Source organism: Micrasema longulum, unplaced genomic scaffold (assembly GCF_059751315.1).
Source record: "Micrasema longulum isolate JH-2025_06_02 unplaced genomic scaffold, ASM5975131v1 h1tg000570l, whole genome shotgun sequence".
In the NCBI taxonomy this organism is placed as follows: domain Eukaryota; kingdom Metazoa; phylum Arthropoda; class Insecta; order Trichoptera; family Brachycentridae; genus Micrasema; species Micrasema longulum.
The window spans coordinates 266,268-287,988 of record NW_028277766.1 but is presented as its reverse complement, the minus strand read 5'-3'; the positions used below and the strand labels follow the sequence as shown (position 1 = coordinate 287,988).

General features: G+C 32.4%; 1 protein-coding gene across 2 annotated transcripts in view; it reads right to left on the bottom strand.

The window, feature by feature from the left end:
• Positions 1-21,721, bottom strand: part of Src42A (Tyrosine-protein kinase Src42A) — a 203,849-nt gene that overhangs the window by 54,231 nt on the left and 127,897 nt on the right. Inside the window, exon 1 of one of the 2 annotated variants that reach the window (XM_088228204.1) lies at positions 19,453-21,004. The exons of the other annotated variant lie outside the window; for it this stretch is intronic. Within the exon in view, the coding sequence (XP_088084330.1) occupies positions 19,453-20,555 (1,103 nt within the window). The 5' untranslated portion in view covers positions 20,556-21,004. Of the gene's footprint in view, positions 1-19,452; positions 21,005-21,721 lie in introns of those variants that run through there. 2 annotated transcript variants of the gene reach the window in all.

Here is a 21,721-nt window from a genome sequence, read left to right as displayed (position 1 = left end):
GTATATCTAAACTTACATTCTAACTAAACTTAAGTGATACATTATATTTCCAGATTTAAAATTGAGGGTATGATAGTTTAAAGAAATGGGATTTTAATTGGGATCTGAACTGACTGGGACTGTCGATGATTCGTAAGTTTACAATAAATACTTACATAATTATTTCATATTCATGTCTCGACTTCCTAGAAATAAAATCCATGCTAAGCCGGGACTTATACGGGACGGAAAGATATGTTCAAAAATAAAATAAACCAATAATTACATTGATAAATATCTACCTACTTAAAATACAGTTACGCACCGAAATTATGAAAAGTACTCGTAAATAAAAGATATCCTTTTCTCCTCTACGGGTGGGTGCGAATCGTGGCACCTCACTAGGGCCCAAAACAGCAAAATTCTGAGTTTTGAGAATAGGTGTCCTAGAAGGATCTCGGGTGTGCGGGGGTTTGACTTTATGAGGAATGAAGTAATAAGAAAAAGGACGCAGCAAACTCCGGTGACAACTGTCGTCAAGCGGAGGCGATACGGTTGGCTAGGCCAAATACTGTGGATGCCTCCTGAGAGCTTTAACTACGCTTGCCTACTTTACAAGGCATCGGGTTCTCGACGTTCTGGACGTCCGCTGCAGACTGTTCGTCGGAACTTCGGGGCGCGAACCCGACTTGGGAGGACGCAAATGAGCTAACAGCCGATAGAGATGCACGTAGGCTCTTTGTGAACACCATATGCTCCAACTAGGGAGCGGACATGGAATGATGATGAAATATAAGATAACACCACAAGCAAAGCTAATTGAATTAAAACCAAAGACCAAAATAAACACAACTGCTTACGATCAATAATTATTCATTCTTGTTGACAAAAGTACCTTAATTTGCAAGAAAAACTGTTAAATGCTACGAATGAAAAAATAATGATGATTAGTAAGTGCACATATGATTATATTTACACAAGCTGTCAAATGTTTTTTAAAAATAATAATTTGAATAATAATATGTTTTTGACTCATAAAAAACAGATGAATCGCAGCTTGCGTAAGCTCACATTTAACAATTTAAAACTCCGGAAAATGGTAGAAACGTAAGCAGTAAATCCATATAATATTACGTGTGCACTTTTATTTGGTTGATTTGGCCATTTTCGAGCCGACTCGACAGTCGAGTTCCGGGTGAAGTATAGAGTAAGGGAAAATGTAACCAGTGTAAAAATGTATGGAGAGGCAAAATAAATGCTCCAATTCGCTGCAGCAGTTTCTGTCGCTATTACTTGGGGGGGTAACGAACTCACGTCACGAGTACCGTTGGATACCTTGGAAATATTGTTACCTCTAGATCAAACATATTCATCTCTCGTGCGGGTGCCGGGCATCCGAGGTCCGTGGACAGACGACGGAGTTAAAAATAACTTGATGTATGCTGGTCGAAATTAAAATTTTGAATTTTTGATAAAATGTCTTTTGAAGAGAATATCTCTCAAGGCGTGGCCCTACCTAGTCCCGTTTTTGAAATATCAGAGAAAAATATTTTTGAAAAAAATTATAAATTTGTTTGGTTTATGTTTTGCATTGATGTATTTATTTATAAAAATGTTTATCTTGTTTGTTTCTTTATTGATCTAGATTTGTCATTTATTTAATGTTAGTCCCAAATTAAGTTTCGGTAACTCCTGGGAATTCGATACATCGTCATTGTTTTGTATAATATGATTTTTTTTTTCATCTATTGATATATTTTACATTTCCCTTAATTTATTTAAAAATAAATTAAGACTTTTTATTTCTGGCTGCAATACGATCCCGCTTACTATTTAATGATGCACACTCCTGAACACTTACTCCCACACTAATACACATAAACACACATCTACACTTACTCTCATACAAAAACGTCTACTAACTATAAGTTCGTCGCTAATCTGAACCATTTTTTTAGAAATCGTCGTTATATGCTCGAAAATGTTTCAGTAACTTATTCAGTTAATAATCATGACGTTACATAATTAGTTTTAAGGAATTAAAGGTTTTTCGTGTATTTTCGCCTCCGTTTTGGACAAATTGCGACTGCTACTAGTACTAGGATCCAGACCCCTAGTTTGAGGGACGAGTGTGATGTAATGTACTCGTACATACGAGCGTCATATGGGTATCGGTGCTGTGCTGTATCTTGTACGAAGACGAGGAGAATTACATACTTGAGATAAGTTAATCAATCCATTATCATAAGTATTGAGCGCGTTGAAATATATGTAGCATATTATTAATTCATACTAATATATGCGACGACGTATGAAAAAACAAACTAATTAAAACAAAGCAAACATATTGGAAAACACTAGTCTTACAAAGCTATTTCAATAAAAATTAAAGCATAATATTTGCCCAGGGAGGTAATTTACGTAATTTGAAACATTTCATTAAATATTTTTTAAATAAAAATATCATTTAAACGTCCGTTAAAAGACGGTGAATCATTGGGTTTTTTTGGAGCACGAAAATCTCTGGCATACTATTTTTGTAGGAACGATAGAAGGCACGAACCATAGAGGACGAGAGAACCTTGATCAAATTAAAGAAGATCACATGGCCAGTTAAAAGCCCGCTGAGGACCGAAAGAATGAAGAAGGTGATGCGAATGTGTACTGTAAATCACTCTTAAGGATTCAAACCAGAAAAAAGGTTAATTGAAGGTACAATAGCAATAACCTAAAAGTAATTGATAAATGGCTTTTAAACAGCTGTATTGAGAAGATTTTTATGAAATAAAATGATAAAGATTTCAGCTCTTTTACTTTAGAGAAAGCATACGATGAAAGACATCGAATAAATACTAATTTTCAAACATAAACACTAAAACAAGCCAATACCCACTGTAATTTTTTTAGTACAAATTTTTACAACAAATTTTCGACCAATTTTTCTTTTGATCAGTCGGTTTTTTGGTTGACTAGAAGATATTGCTTTTAGCAATAAGTCCGTCAAAGTACTTATTATTTGTAGTAAGTTTTAAATAAATAAAACAAATGCCTTCCCTTTCATCTATAGACTTGAAGAGGCTTCGTATTTTAATGGCTGTTAACTATTTAAATTAGCCTAGTTAAAACGTTATATCAAAGCATGCTATAAATCCATGCGAGTTCTTTAGGCGTAAGTATCTTTTGTATACAGAAACATGTTTATTCGTTTTGGAATGACAAATCATGCTATGCGATGACTAGCGATAAATTTATAATGATTTAATTAATTTTTTAGTAAAAATTAATTTAAAAAAGTACTCATAAAAAGCATAGTATATATATTAATTTTGCTGTGTATGAATGACAAAAAGAACATATTATGTAAATATTGATAATCTCTCTAGAAAAAGTACTGGAAGGGTAAAATTTTTTTAGGTCGAGGGTAATCGAGTATCTACATCATTAAAAAAGTACTTATTAGTACACAGAAGTAAACAAATGTATTTATGGCAAACAAGAAAACGACTAAAATTTATAATAGTTAAAATAAAATAAAAATAACTGCACATATAAATAGTGTAGCGAGAGATTTTTTTCAAAAATATATGTAGATTAATAAACGTAGTACTTTATATAATTGGTACACATATTATTTATATTTTTTGTATTTAATTACATTATATTAGTTTTTTATTATATATTATGCTATATTATTTATGTCTAAGTAACATGCCCCCTTAATTTATTAAAAAATAAATTAAGACTTATTATTTCCGGCTGCGATACGATCCCACTTACTATTTAATGATGCTCACACTTACACACACTTGAACACTTACTCCCACACTAATACACATAAACACACATCTACACTTAGTCTCATACAAATACACATAAACAGATCCTTTTGTTGTAACACAATTTAATAATATGTATGATTTTTATTTAGAAACTTCGCTGGTCTGTCTTTAAATCGTATTTTAAAAAAATGTTATTATCTCATTGTCGACTGTTTGTTTCTTTAAACTAAATAAATATGTTCTTGGCACATGTATATACTTTATTATTGTAAAATAACAATGATTAATTTCTTACATTTGATTAGCTTGGCATTTATAATTAAGTAGTTTTAGTTTTTTTTTTGTTATTGTTACATTAGTATAGAACTAGTTATGCTTTAAAAGATAAAAAAATTTAGAACAGGCTGAGCCATGTTAGATGAAGACTACCCAAAACAGAGAACACTCCGTTTTCATTTTCTATTTACAAGTTTTATATAATAAATTAATAAATAACGAGTACCTATAATAATTTTACGCTTAAATATACAGTAATACTTGGAACCATCGGTTGTATATACTAAAGTCGTTTCAGGCATTCTATGGTAATGTTAGCGTTTTTATACTTATAGATAAAATAACAATTAAAAAACGTTCTTCGATTTCCATTAAACGAATATCATTTTCCCGAAGGTTTCATTATAAATATAATTAAAACAGGAATGTAGGGGCTTCAAATTGATTAAAATAATTATTATTATAGATACCTGCATATTGAACGCATTCTAAGAATGTATTAAAGTAAATAATTTAGATTACATAACTGGCTGAACACTAAATTAATTTTAAAAATTCAATAAGTCGTTGCATGAAAGGCAGGAGATATATTATGTTCGCAAAAACATAAAATACAGTATTTAAAAATATTAACTAAAACTCATTAATCAATTAAAATCACTTAACAGCTGTGAATACTAAATGAAATAATATAACATAATCGTGTTATTATTAGAAGCTACAAGATACCACTACACCGCGCTTCAAATAATAATAATTTTTATTCCAGTAAAATTGTTAAATAGTGCTGAGCCTATTATACCATACAAAATAAAAACATATTTTATTTTAATATCGGGTTGTGGTCCCGTGGCTAGTGTCTCAGACTCACGGACCGAAGGTCCGTCGTTCGAATCACTCTACCCCAACTTGATTCCATTTTCTAATAGTGAGTTATTTAAAACTCGTTGAGAATGGCCCTCAAAATGAAATATTTGGGTAAATCATAAGAACGCAAATATTTCTTTTACTAAAAAAAATAAAATAAAATATAATATAACAATGTAGAGATAATTTACATAAATTTACTAAGTTTAATTAATTCCCATGTACCTTTTAAACGTACCCGTCACACCAAATTATTTTACTGCACCGATGTAAACACTTACGCAGCAAAAAATTCGTGCATTTATAGAATATGCAACCTATACAATAATATTATTGGAGCCAATGCGAGTGATATCTTCAACTTGAATAATAATAAATTCAAAAGGGAAATCAGCGACAGCATGCAGGCATTGTCACCGTGGGTGAGTAGTGATGAGTAAATATAATATTATTTTTTCATTTTATTTTAAATTTACAATGGTAAATATGTACAAACATTTTATTTGTGGTTTTCCAAATTCTCAACACTAGCCACGGGACCACCAACCCGATTTATAACAGTTTAAAAAGATTAATACTTCCTGAAAATCAAATAAAAAAACAAACGTAGACGATAGAATGCCCTATATTTACTTTCATCTACACCTATCATAGCGTATCTTGATCGTGTTTGTTACATGAAGGTAAGATGATCAGTCTTATGCGTTAGGTACCACCAGACTATGCAATATTCTAGTGTGAAAACAGCCTTTCAAATAAATATTTCATATTAACCATGTCGGCAATCGAACCCGAAGCCTCTTGCATGGCAGGCAAACGCGCTGACCACTACACCACGAGGCCGACAAATATTGTAACTTATGTATTGTATAAGTAGGTATAAATATATAAATACCTGTAAATGTTAATTAATTTTGTCTTTTCTTTTTACTGTTATTTTTAAAAATGTTTTTGCAATGCAATCTTTGATTTTTTTTGTTATGCATTTTTGTTTGTTATTATTTTGTACACCTGCCAAACACAAGAGCCTGATTCTTTTTTGGCCCACAACCTGAAGTGTTCTTAAGGTTTACTAAAAAAAAAAAAGTAGATTCGTGTATATTACGGGTACCTTAACTAACTTATAATGTGTAAGTTAGAGCCAAAAGCGCATGTATTCTTGGGACATCAATTTAACAAGGACAATACAATCTGAAATCACGTTTGAAGGCCGGGAAAGTGTGTTAATAAGCGCGCAAAATAAATATTGGCAATTTTTATCGCGCGGCTTCTCCGTACTGAGGATTCGAGAAGCAGAAATATTATTTCTTAGAACGAGAGGAAGAGATCAGCGAGAAATCGACTCGATTCGAAGAATTTTCGGATGGGTACATCCTCGCCAAGGAAAGTTTTATATTTTTAGCAGCGTCGTAAAACTTTTGATAGTACTTGCCAATAATTCAACAATTTATTACTTTCAGTCTAATCTAGTTTTACACATTCCTAATTTAATAAAAAATACCTTAGAATCTTTTACATAATATTTTATTTTCTTTTTATGTTACACAAAAATATTAAAACTGTCTATTTATTATAGGAGCGAAAATTCATAAACATTTTTCGTGGGTGCGAACAGGCCATGCCTTTATGGGATTTTTTTGTTTACTATTTTTACTGTAAATATGTATTTCATTTCTATGTAATTATCCTTTATTTTTTAATACTCCGTTTTACCTCTTATGTATAGTGTAAAAAAAAATTTAAAAAATGCTTCTATAGTCGCTGTAGTTTTAATTGAAGTCTTAGGATCGATCCATTGACATTATTATCCTAAGTAGAACACGGTTCAAATAAACAGCTATTTAGAGCTCAGATACAATATTGAGGCGCTGAGAAGGCTCTCTTGAAGCTTGAGCGACATTTGACATAAATTTAATCAGAGTACGTAATTAGATGAAGAAAAAAAAACTTTCGGCCACACTAACTCAAGAAACTAAATTTTTTAAAAATCTGTACGGCTGAATTAAAGTTCTACAAAAAAAAATGCCAGAGATACATAATCGCCAAATTTGTATAAGCTGTCAGTTTACATAATATATTTTCATAATAATAATAATATAACAACTTTCTTTTTAGCCAATTTTTTTTTTCTATGGGCCGTTTTTAAAGCTACACAAGTTTTTTTTATCAAGGTATAATTTACTAATGAATTTCCAAACATGTCGGAAACCGGTGGGTAAAAAAAAAAAGTGCTTGAAAACAATAAAAAAATGTGCTTTTGCATTTATGAGCAATACATTCAAGAGTAGCAGTGTTACATAAGTATATAAATGAAGTTAAAATAGAGAATAACATAAGAAATAGTAAAATAAGCAAGAAGTTAAAATGAGGAAATATACCCACATATATGGGTATACAGTAAGATATTAAATATACGAGTATTTACATACGTACACATGCATTTGCATACATAGATACACATATATATTTCATATACGTATATATATATATATATACACACATACACATAAACATATATATATTATTATAGAGATACCTCAAAAAAATAAAGAAACATTTAGGAAAATTGAGTAAATAAATAATATTATTGAGAAATTGTATACGGATTAATTTATAACCTTTAGAATATTTAACCTATAATTATTTAAAGATAAACGAAATATATCAATTATAATCTTTTCAAGCATCCTTGTCTAATCCTGCCCAATTTACAATAACTTACTGTTCTTAAAAAAAATATTATTGAAAAATATTTACGAGTACATGAAAATATCATTTTTATTTGTATGAACTTATATGTATTTATTTAATATGTAATATATTTTCTTTACTAACTTTGTATACGTTGTGGAAATCTGTAATTATATCTGTTTGTTTACTATAAATATGTATGTAGAACTGTTAGTTTCCCAAATAAAATAAAATAAAATAATGAGCAACCACAAAGTTATTGCTTCAAATATGAAATTTAAACTATCTTTTTATTTATGTGGGTCGTAACATTAATCGAGTTGATAATATCTAACGCCAGTATGTCCACCAATTAAAAAAAAATATTTGTTCTACAAAATGAACAGAAAAAAAATATGACCATTTCAGTACTGTTCAAATTAAAACATGTCCTCATTATTACAATAAAACGGTTAAAAAAACTCTGCTTCAATTCAGAAACTAGGAGGTCCACATGGACACTGGTGGATCGTTATGGACATACCTGCGATTGATATATATCAGCTCAATTGTAGTCTTAGGCATTTTATATGAAAAGCAAAGGTCATAAATGTTTGGAAGTCATTTTGCCATAAACTGTTAGAATGTCACTTAAGTTCATTTGGCTCTCAGCGCATTATATTATCTGACCAATAATTAAAAATGTTCAAGTTCAAGCATCGTATCGGCTTCTATGAAGTAACAAAATTCAGGAAGCCAAAACGCTTTTTTCTTATATTTTATGTTAAAGTACATATAATTTTACACGATAAGGGTATATAAAAACACTCCAACTGATCAAAAAGGGAAATCGCGGTTTTTGATTTTAAAAAACGCAGTGTTATAGTCGCATATAATTTTTAAATAAGATCAAACACATATTATATAACCATGACGTTTTAAAAACAAGGTTGTCTGAATTGAAATTTAGTTCAATGATATAAAATATTTTCAGAACTTTTAACACAAACATTTTATACATATTTAAAAAAAATATCTAAGGTCGTCGGCAAAATTAGATCACCGGTCTATAGACACAAAAGCTTTGCAAATTTAAACGTAAGTTTACGTAATAACGGCATTGCTACTATTGCAATAACAATAAATTATGAATTGCATAATCTTTACAAGCTTTACATTTATAGTGCAAACTGAAAATGTTAACAGCTATGTGAATCATGCACTGAGTATTCGTACTGTATGAAGAAACCATAAGAATATATATTTTTTAAATTTAATGTATGGTCGATTAAATAGTTCTATACACAATGATTTATGACAACTATGTCAACTATCCGGGTAGGTAATCAGTTGGATTACATAAGTACAGGATTCTTAGTAAACAGGGATGATTAAACAATGATTTTTTTATAGAGGTGAACTAATAAGGAATTGGACAGAAAAAATCAATTCGTATCACTGATGTCCGTTTTTATTTCTAGAAGGAAGAATAAATAACTCTGATTGACATCTCTGTTAATGTTTGTAAATTTGTTAATTTACCTCGGGTATAAATCAATACAATTAAGTTAGTAGTAGAATAGTAATTTTTTTTCGTTTTTAAAATTCTGAAGTACCAGAAAAATACTAGAATCCTTAAAATTTATTCATAGAGAAGCATCGATGTAATTGTAGACGAAGAACTAAAACTTGAAAACAATTGTAGTAAACATGGACAAAATACGAGAATATCAAAACAACATCATATGCAACATTCTAAAACGAGACAAATAAACCAGGGACTGAAATTGTACAATACTACCAGACAAAACTAAATAAAAGACTCAGACAACCTTTACAAAGATGTTTAAAATATTTACATTCATATTTATATTTTTTAAATAAATTATTTTGTTAAATGAATGTAATCCGTAAGAGTCTAAAAATATTTTTTTTAAAAAAACACACTTTTAAAATAAAAAGGTGAAATGCTACCTAAACACTAGCACTCCATTCATTGTCGATAGTTTATATTATACTGTTTTTTATTAAGAACATTATTTAAAACTCCACCGAAACGACAATCTGTAAATAAATGTATTTTACGTGTACCTAAACAAAAAAGTAGTAATAAATGTCAAATGGAAGTAAGTTCCTACAAATATAGCTTAAATACTTGTCTTATTTTAATTTCATTTTTATAATATTTAGGGCCTTACTCATAAAATTGGTACAAAGTTAGAGCCCAGGCATAGTGGTATTCCCATCCTTGTTCTATCACTATGCCTAGACGTAACTTTATACCAGGTTGTAAGACCTGTTGAGTTTTTCTACTGACATTTCTTAGGGAAACTGCATTTTAATTTTAAAAAATAAAAATACGTATGTATAATTTACAAGGCATCAGGTTCTCGGCGTCCTGAACGTCCACTGTTGACTGTTCATCGGCAGTGAATCGGGTTGTGGTCCTGGGGCTAGTGTCTCGGACTCATGGACCAAAGGTCCGTTGTTCGAATCCCACTCTACCCCAACTTGATTACCATTTTATAATAGTGAGTTATTTACAATTCGTTGAAAATGGCCCTCAAAATTAAATATTTGGGTAAATCATAAGAACGCAAATATTTCTTTTTTTTTCAATTAAATCAATGTTAATGTCAGAACTAGGGGACGCGAACCTGACTTAGAAGGACGTAGAGGAGCTGGCAGCCGAAAGAGATGCATGGAGGCTCTTTATGAACATGAACATGCTCCAACTAGGAAGCGGATATGGAATGATGATGACATTATTAATGTTCTTGGTCTATGTATACGTAGAAAAAATTAAAATATCTTTTTTGAATTCCCGCAAAAACGGCCATTCCATTAACCACGTCCCTAATACGTCACGATTCATGTTTATTTGTTCCTGGCCATTGAAATGAGTTTAGAACATTATCACGAATCCTGACATCTCAACAACCAAGGCCAAACACGTCGCGTTTTTCTTGCAACGTATTTTTATTAAATAAATTTTTTACATTTTTCTATGAAAGCATTTCTCCACAATATTTATATTGATTTTGAAAATACAATTAATTATTCTAAATCGGTTTCATATATTTTTATCGGTATTCGTAGTATGCGATATTTCCCTATTACTGTGTTTTGGAAACTGATAATTTTGATATTTGATTCTCGTGTCATCATGTCAATGTAATTTTTTTAAATGTATATTTTGAATTTTTGTGTTATTATCGATGGTAAAATAGTTTGTATTTTATATACAGAGTGTTCATTAAACCCTGCCACATCCGAAACCACGATGATCAGTATGAGCAAAAAGACACATTGGCACATTCAAATATTTTTTTAGAATGAAAAAGTTTTTTTTTTAAATATCAAAAAAAGCAAATGGTTGTTTACTTCTGCAGGGGTGAAACGAGGAGGGGGTAGGGGGGAGTCTGATACTGCACCGCGCTCCCCTCACTTCTCCCCTGCAGAAGTAAGCAACCATTTGTATTAAAAATATTTTATTTAAAAAAATATATTTGTTCTAAATAGTTTTTTAAATATGCTAATATATCTTCTTGCCCATACTGATCATCGTGGTTTCAGATGTGACAGGGTTTAAAGAACACCCTGTATGTATATATTTTTAAAACATATTATGAAATTTAATGACAGTTCGGCTGAATACAATCAGGTAAGCCTAATATTGCACCAGTACAGGTGGTGACTGGTGACACTATAATATCGATTATATAGAACACTGTCACTGAATTAATTAACCGAGAATACTGAGCTAATTGCATACATAATTGAGCCGCGACCACCTAGTTAAGTATTGCCTCCTTAATTTTTATTTTTTTATTTAGTTGTTACATATTTACATATTTATTACAGCAACATACATTTAATTATTTATATAATAGTTTAATTGAGTAGTAAAAGTACACATACATATTTTTTGTTTTTCCTAGTGAATCTAAACTGCTTAACTAGGGATAGCTTCCCCGTTCGAAGGCAGTAAATAATGTATTTTTTTAAAGTTATTTTTGTCATAAATATCATTTACTTAAATAAATAATTTTGATAGTTTTTCAAACTTAAAGTTAAAACATAATACATATAAAATTATTTATAAATGAGATACACGTATACGTATATACAGTATTATTACTAGAGCACACATAAGAATATTTATGTGTGCCCTATTTACAGATTTAAAAATAAATAATAAATTTACCGCAAATATCTAAATCCTATGTCATTATCAGTAAAACTAGAAATTTATTTATCTACTACTTACATACATTCATTGAAAAATAAAATATTTATAACTAAACTGCCTAAACTGCCTGCTTCCCCATTTTACGATTGTAAATATATATATTTTTTAAATAAATATGGATTCTGTAATGCTTCTTATAAGACGAAAATAACACAGAAAGTTATCAAAATAGAGAAAACGTGCGTTTTTTTATTTAATAAGTTTGTAATTCTGCCAGCTTGACAATTACATTATAAAAATGAAGTATTTTATACCAAAGTATGGCAAACATTTCAAAGAGTTTTTTTGTAAATGAAATAGGCGGTTGTTGATAGTTTCAATGAAAAAAAAAAAAAGTGATGACCATATAGTTGTTTTCTAAGGTCTCAGTTGCACGACAAAAAGTTAAAAAAAAAATAAAACAAGTTTAATGCTAAATAATGTTTAAAAAAAACATTTACTTCCTCTAACTACTTTTTCCATTCATCCTTCCTTCCCTATTTTCCCTTGCAATTAAAAAAAACATTTTATTAAAACGCCTGATGAACTAAATGTTTTGTTTTTTCATATTATTATTTCTTATGTGAAACTCGTAATTAGTCTATTTTTTTTTGTTACTTTGTATGATTATTTAATGTTGTACAACTGTCTTGGTTTCTATAAATAAAATAAAATCTTAAATATTATGTTGTGCTATGTTTTACAACTAAAAATACTCAAGATTTTGTGCATTAAAAAAACGCTTATCACTAATAAATTACTACGATTGTAGTTAAAACTAACTCTAGAAATCCACTGATTATATGGTTAATGGAATCTATACGAGCATGTATATGACCCATGATTTTAAAAATACATTAAACACCCAGAGGGCGTAATAATAATACGTACGGGTTATGCCTTCTACACAAAGGTTAAAAAGTAAATTTAAATATAGTAAATAAATAAAGATATGTTCGAATTTTAATTAAGTGTTAATTAATAACTGAACGAATAAATACCGAAACAAAAAAAATACACACACATATTTATATAAACCAACAGAAAAAAGTACATTCATCAATATAATAATTGAGTAGTAAAGGCATGACCAATGTAAACACTGTTTTTGATGACAGATTATTATTTGTTTTACTTGACATAATTTTGTCAAATCGTCTTTATACATAAACGGCACTATGTGTTTTCGTCGAAACGGGTTGTTTGTTATTTTATCTTAAATTTTTATGGAACCTTTTTTGTTGATTTTGACGAAAACGCAAAAATGATTAGACTTAATTTTTTTGGTGCCTGGCTCTGATAATAGGTCAAAATATTTTTGCAAATATTAGAAATACATTGATTTAATTTAGTTATTTACTTTCTTGCGAATAGGGGCAAGTCCACGAACACAGAAATCGTACCGTATTGTGATTTCGTTGAGTATAAACATTAGAACGGTATGCTTTTGGACTGCAGAAAACTACAGAGTCGATTGTTTTCGTGGTACAAGTTATGCATAGGTTTGCGGTGACAAGTCTAGTAGCAAAGGTATGATAATACGAACAAAATAGAAGCAAAGGTGTTCAAACAATAGATTATATTTACTGTTGTGAAACTAAAAATAGAAAACAAAAAAACAAAAACGAAATCAATAACACAGTTCTTTAGACTTATCGTAAGCGTGCATAAATCATCTGGTTTGTATTATACTATCAAAACATAAGTGATTAAATGAATGAATATGCACAGGAGTCTTTTGATGTTTTCTTCGAAACTAACTTACAACGCAATTTCAAAATCAACGTATTTCCAGATTTATCCAGTCTAACTATTTTCCAGTTACCCGTATGGCTTACAATTAACAAATGTTTTTTTACATCGACTTTGACTTCAAGTCCTGTACTTTGAAAAATCATTTTAAGGTATACCATTTCTTTATTTCATTGGTAATTGTTCTAGGTAACTATTTGTTACTATTGTTAAGAATTGTTTTAACCTTCTTTATTAGTGTTTTTTTTTCTTTTTTCATTTCTTTTCTTGAATTAACTTATAAGTACAAAATATTTCTCTTCATCATTTTTTTTACATCATTATATATTTTTATACATAAATATATACTATTTACCTAAGTATTAGTTTTAAATAATAATACATATATATATATGTATATATATATATATATATATATATATATATATATATATATACATATATATATATATTTTAATGTTATTCAAAATTGTTTTCTTAGTTTTTTTAAACTGGTTCAAAATATTTCTAATACCAAATTATCTTTTTTTTATCGATAATTCTATAACTGGTAATATTTTATTCTTTTATATAGTTTATCTTTTTTAGACTTTCTTAATTTTTAAATTAATAATATTGTTTTAAATGCTCTGTATTACTTATAATTATGCTTACATGTATGTATATTTAATTGTATTTGTAACTAATATGTAAAAGGCACTAAGTGCCGTTTATTTCAATAAAATAAAATTTCTAATATTTTAGTGGAATTATGTTTAGGTTATACAATACACTTTTATATTATAGATTATATTTATATAATTAATTATGTAAAAGATCTATGAGTGTAAATAATTAGGTTTATCAATATGATTTTTTGGGACATCCAATCAGACGTTTAATGGTTTAAGTTATGCGTCACTTTATAATATCATGATTAAGTTTACATTGAAATCCAAAACAAAGATTAGAGTTACGTGTCTTTAATCAGATTCCCTCAAATGTTGGTGTTTGAAAAAATATAAGATAGTTTACGTGGATGCTGTCGAAGAAAAGAGAATAAAGTGCGTATCATCTACATGGGCATTGAAAATATGAATTTATACAAGAATTTAAAGATATAAATATATTTATTATTAATACATTTTTCCCTATTCTTTCAATCTGTAATTGTCTTTTAAACCTAGTTTTCTGAATTTAGATTGTTAGCGGTCTAGGTTATTATTTCATTAATTCTATTTTTGTTATTAAATATTATTACTATTCATATTACACATTATTGTTATTTGCTAGGAATATTTCCTTGCAATTTTACATTGTTAAATTTTGCAGGTTACAATATCTACTTTATTTATGTGATTGTCATCATTCCCTTTCCGCACCTAATGGCGTATGAGGCACTGCATTAGTACGCCAATTGGAGCGTATCTTGATCTTTTTTTTGTTAAATAAAACACCCTTTTAAATAAATATTTCATATTAACCATGTCGGGAATCGAATCCGAGACCTCTTGCATGGTGGTAGGCAAACGCGCTGACCATGACACCACGAGGCCGACAGCGAACGAACCCTTATGTGATTGTAATGCAAGGCAATTCTATGTACTAATTTTTGTCAATAAATGTCGTATTTTAGCACCAAATTTAAATATTTATAACATAATATTACTCAGAAAAAATACTACTTTTGAAAAGATTGATAGTTATATATACTTGGGACATGAAATAAAGCTCGGCAAAGATAATCAAGAGGTAGAAATAGAAAGAAGGCGAGGTTTAGCATGGGCCGCCTTTGGTAAGCTCTCATTTATCCTAAAATCTCCGAAGTATTTACATTACTTAAAGAAGAAACTTTTTGATGCTTGTGTTCTCCCTGTACTGACATATGGCTGTGAAACTTTGTGTTCACGAAAACATTTTTACACAAATTATCAGTGACACAGAAAGCCATGGAAAGGAGAATGCTGGGTATTTCGTTGAGAGACAGAAAAACCAATACATGGATTAGAGCGAGAACAAAGATCACCGGTGTGGTCCATAGGGCTGCCAACCAGAAACGGAGCTGGGCTGGTCATATAGCCAGAATCACAGACTAGATGGACCAAAAAAACCCTGGAATGGCGACCTAGAACGGGTAGAAGAAGTGTCGGCAGGCCTCAGACAAGGTGGTCTGATGACATAAGACGAGTTGCAGGAAGTGGTTGGATGCGGTTGGCTCAGGATAGGGAAATATGGAGACTAAAGGGGGAGGCCTATGTTCAACATTGGACAAGAGACGGCTGATGATGATGATTACTCAAAATGTCATTAATGTGGAAACTCGTCCAGGGCCCCGATTAGGGAAGTTAACGTTTATCTTCATTTTTATCTATAATCAAAATTAAGTTTTCTGAATGAATGATTTTTTTCTTTTAAACATGTTCAATTAGAGGTAACCGATAAAGATAGTTTTAAATGTTCATGCAAATATACTCATTTTCGTACACAAATATCGATTTTTCTTTATAGACAGTCGAATATAACTCTGTTAACATCCCATTGTCATCGGAGCCCTGAATTCAAGTTGATGCTCGTAAACAAAGATTCCAGTATCAGATATAATAACCTGGACAAATAAACGTAAAAAATAAGAAATCAGTATGCATAACGGTCACTACATATTTTAAATACGTTAACAGCCTTCAATAAATGTTATTATTTAATCTTCCTAATGAACGAATGACATTATATCTGTACGTGTGTTTTAACTTTGTTGTACCACTGAACATTGAAAGTAATATCGAAGCTGCATAATAAAGTACCTTATTTGAATTACAAATGGGCGAATGAATATTTCGGCAGTAACCATGCGACCTATGCGTAAACAGATCCGAATCCTTTTTCAGTACTGTTATTAAAAATTACTGGAATTAAATATAAGAAAATGTCACTCATTTTGTATTCCACGCAAACAAACGACGATCAGCTTCCCTTGCTCTTTCAGTAACACCCCGATCTGTATAACAGATAGTCAAATTCACGACTTAGGTGTTATTATTGATGCGAAACTGATGTTTAATATTCATATTGAATCAGTCCTGGAAAAAACATATAAAATGGTCGGACTTATTATGCGGGTATCGAAACAATTTTAATTTAAACATGCAAAGACATATGAAAAACATTTGTTCGTCGCCAGCTAGAATACTGTACTGCTATTTAGACACCTTAGTATAATGTAAGTATTAATAGACTAGAAAGGGCCCAACAATTTTTTTCTAAGCAGGTCGACACCGGTTAAACATTAACTTCTCTAACCACGATGAAAGTATGCAGTACCATGGAATAAACTCTCTTAAAAATCGAAGAATAATGTTAGAACAGTTATTTTTTTACAAATTAATAAATAATAAAATTGATTATCCTAAACTATTTGAAAGACTTCCATTCCGTGTGCCATCTAGACCGACAAGACAAAATCTTCTGTTTTACACAGAAAACGCGTCAACAAACTATTTTAAACAATCTACAATACCTAGAATATGCGACCAATTTAACAATAGATTTACCGCGGCTGATAATTTTTTGTGATAATGTATGTAAATTTAGGTCAAAAATCATAGAAATTTTGAGAGAAGCAGATATTTAATTTTATTATTATTTAAATATTTTATCATTTATTTTCTTTTACATTTGTTATATTTAGATTATTGTATTAAGTGTAAACATTTTTTTGGTGTGTGCATGAATGACCTACACTAATATACAAAGAAATCGACAATATTTGTGTATATACTGTTTGTTTATCTAATAAAATAACTAAATAAATAAGAATCATAAATAAATAAGAATCATAAATAAATAAGCCGTATCTCAAAGATATTTTCAAACTATTTGTCACTTGTTGAAATAATACTGATGCCGCAGCGAGACTTCTTTTTGGAATCTCTAAATTCAGTCATATAACTCCACTACTTCGGGAATTGCACTGGCTAGGTTTTCCACAGAGGGTGGAATACAAACTCTGTTGGCTTATGTATAAGTCACGGCACAACTCTGCTCAAGAATATCTAAGGGAACTCTGCATTCCAGATGAACTAGCTGACAGACGTCTTACGCTTGGATCAGCTACATCTACGTCGAAAGGAAAAGTTATTATACCTCTACGCAAACAGCGCACTAAATTCGGCGAACGTGCATTTGCGGTCGCAGGCCCTACGGCATGGAATGCTCTCCCTGCAGAAGTCCGAAACTGTGAGAGTGAAGTGATGTTTCGGAAGAGACTTAAAAACCCAATTGTTCTCTAAATCATTTGAATAAATTCTTAGCATGTGATGACAAAGTACATTCTTTTTCTTAAATTAAAAAGTTAAAATTAAATTTATATCCTTATAAAATCACTTTGTAAAGCGCCCTTGAGGTATTATATTACGAAAATTTCGCTATAAAAGTTATCCATAATAATAATAATTTTTATGTTACTAACAGAAACGTAAAGGAAATGTTTTTATATTTTATGGAGATTTTTGGCCACCGATTCGAATGGAAGCATCGAATCGTTGTAGTATTAACGTGAGAACATTGAACAAGATGTTTCGGTTTAATGTCTTCGTTTGAAATGAGCAAATGAGTCAGTGAAGATTGACAATGTTTGAATATTAATCGTCTCTCGGACAGTGGATAAACGAATAGTGGATACATCCATCGCACCGGGAATTATTTTACTTTGGTATTCTTTATAGTACCACCGTCAATACTATATTTAAATAAGTGTTAATGGGATCGTTTCGTATATACTCGCACGCGATTATTCACGGTGTAATCGCTTCTTGTTATGGCCTGTCATCAGAATTGATGAGTATCAAAACAATACTAACTTGTGCTGAACAATAGTGCTGAAATCTTTGCCGCAATTTATTTTAATTTAATTTATGCGGGCTTCGTAATTGTTCGCAGAATAACACGAGGATTTTATGAATAAGAACATTTTAAACAAATGTTAAAAAAAACAGAAGACAAGTCAGGTGATAGGAAGTTTAAGACGCTGAAATGAAATGAACAATTAACATATCGTAGACTTAATTTGAATACAACATAAGTGATTTTTTTTCTGTATTTGAGATATGATGAATGTTTCTCATGGCAAAAAAATAGCATCTATCTCATTTTTTTTATTTGCTTTTAGTTTGACGTGTAATGGATGGTTACGGTTTGCGCTTGAAATTCTCAACCCAAGTACCTACGGCCCGTTGTAATTAATTTAATTAAATTCAAATTTTATTTATCAATAAAACAACAGCCATTGTAAAAAAAAACAATATTTATAAATAAAACAAAATCATAGGCTAGTCATAGTTTTCTATACGTAAGTAAATACAATGCAAAAACAATAAGAAAAAAAGCGTACGGACAAGTGAGAAGCCACTCCGTATAATTCCACTTTTTTTCACACATTTTCAAGTTTTTTTTTGTTGTCTTAAAAAAATCATTTCGTCAGCGGATGCACACGGAGTAACCCCAGATCAAATCATTACTGTAATCTGTGGTTAACTTCGTGGTCAATAATTATAGAATTGTTTTTCTCCGCATGGGCGACTCTATTACGTTATCACTCATTTCTGAATATCATAAATCTCAAAAAAGGGAAAAAATCCTTGGAATATAGGGTATGTCAGTAGGTGTTTAGTTGTACAGTAATTTAAATTTGTATAAATAAAACACTTAAAAATCATGTATACCTTAAAAACAAAATATTGATAAAAACAAAAAAAAAGTTGCCGATTCATTGAGTTTTTATTGTCTCCAAAGTTATCATTTGGCGACTTACGTTGTGTTCAAATTAAGGCGAATGTACGCTAATCTATAGTCAGGAGTTCTTGAATCGTCTCGAGTGCGGCTATTCATGTTAACCAAGATTCGGTTACAGTCAGTTGTACTTACGGTAGGGTGGTCAGTTTGATGTAGGGGTCGTTACTGGAGAGCTCCGCGCTCGGGTCCGAGGACGCCGTGGAGGCGGTGGAGGCTCCGGACAGGCGGCGCGACCACGGCCCGCGCTGCTTCTTCACGCGCTTGTCCGACTTGAGCGCCAGCAGGTGCCGCTTCACCAGGCTGTGCCACTTGGCGCGGGCGGACGGGGTCGAGTCGCTGACGGTGTCCTCCTTGCAGCACGACAGGCCATCGCTGTGGCGGCGAGAAGCCTCCGCGCTCAGGTACTTTTCATTAGTCTTGGGAGGTAAACTCTTCCTCCTTAGCTCGGGAAGGATGTCTTCGTCCAAGTTGGAGTGGTCGGTGATCCATTTGGAGACGAAGTCCGCTTTGTCTCCGCAACCGAGGCGATCCGTGTTCGCGTATTTGGGGTTGTATTCGATGCGGTCCAGACTTAACCATTGACTAGATTTCGGTTTAGACTTGAATATAACGTCGTTTTCGGGATCGTCATTTTCGAAGGATCCTATGGAGCAGACGGACCTCTTCTTCCTCGGCATGTAGGGCCTCCTCAGACCGAAATTTCCGACAGGATCCGGCGGGAGGGACGCGGGGGGGTCGTCGTTCTTCTCTTCCTCCACCCGGTACTCCAAGGTCTGTATCCTATTATCTATATTGGCGTATAAACTATCCGAGCTCGCGGAGTCTACGCTCAGCCTGGGCGGCGACAGAGCGAACGTGCTCATTTTCCTAATCCTAATATCACATTTACGCGGTTCCTCCTCTTCCGCCGTCGGAGGCTCCATGTCTCTCAGTTCTGTGGCGGCCTCGCTGACCATGAGGTCGTTCCGGCTGGGGCTGTCGTTGAGGAAGACGCACGGCACCTCGAGCTGCCGGGACAGCTTGCGGGGGCGCTGCTCGGGCTCGGGGCCCGCGGGCAGCACGAGGCGACGCGTGGCCACGAGACGAAGGAAGTCCGTGACGGCCGCCAGATGAGCCCCCGTCACGGCCCCCTGCAGCCTCACGGCCGACACCTGGTGCGGCACCAGCTTGTTGTCCCTCATGCACCACACCACGGGCAGGGCGCCCTGGGACACCGTACTTCCCTCGGACACCATACTTCCCCGATTCTTTCGGCGCGTTCGAATAAATTAAATACTTTAAATAAATAATTATCTAATCGTTTCATGAGTTCTCGGTCTGAGGTCCGTTCGCTCTCGGCTCGATTCGTAAATGATATAGACCATTCGGACGTAGCGACTTCGGCACATCGCTTCTAGCCAGAGAACATATTTACCTCGAATGGCTCTAAATAAACGGGAATAAACGGGGAACCCGGAGGATCAGACTCGAGGACAAAGGACGCGGGTCTTACGGAGATGACGCAACTCGTATAAAGTTTGTTCGCGAAACTGAATAATTGTGAGGTGTTCTTCCAGGTGCCAATTGTTGGAAGATAACAATAATAGTGCAACGTATCGTAAATATTCGGCGAATGATAGTGCGAGCGAGCTACGGACAATGTTGAGCGAGCGGTTCACTCGGCCGCGGCGATCGACAGACTGTCAATGGTAGCGGCAGCAGAAAGCGGCGCTCCAGCGGCCGCGGCGGGCGCCGGCCGCGGTGGGGGGGGGGGTAATGAACTCCGCCGGTCCGGCGCGGCGCATCCGCTGCACCTCCGGCTGCAGCGAGTCGTCCCGCCGAAACCTCCCTCCTCCCGCCACTCGCGACTTGATAAGGAACGTCAGTAATGTAAGGGGTAATACTTTACGGGCAATGTAAGGGGTAATACTTTACGGGCCTTACTCAAAAACTTGGTATAAAGTTACGCCTAGGCATAGTAATAGAATATGGATCGGAATACATCCGTATTCTACAACAATTCCACGGCGTAACTTTATACCGGGTTTATAAGTAGGGCGCTACGGTTCGTAAAGAAACATTTTTTTTACTATATCAACTTTCACTAATCTTCATTATAATGCATTAGCTCAAATCACAAATCAGTTGATTTACGAAAATAAGTATGAAATAAGGATTTATGATTTTATCTTAAAGAAATATAATTTGTAGCAGGATCGGTACAATTATTTTTTTTATATATTTTTTAATGTATTTCACAGTTTTAAAATGTACAGAGTTTCTTTGTTTCAGGTCCCGACTAGCTAGGAAATTCCTGTGTTTAGGAAGGACCTTATTTTTTACATGTGTTTTTTTTATCTATTATTTCATTAAATGATGCTTAATAAATTTAAAGAATAATAATAACATATGAAAAAATCAA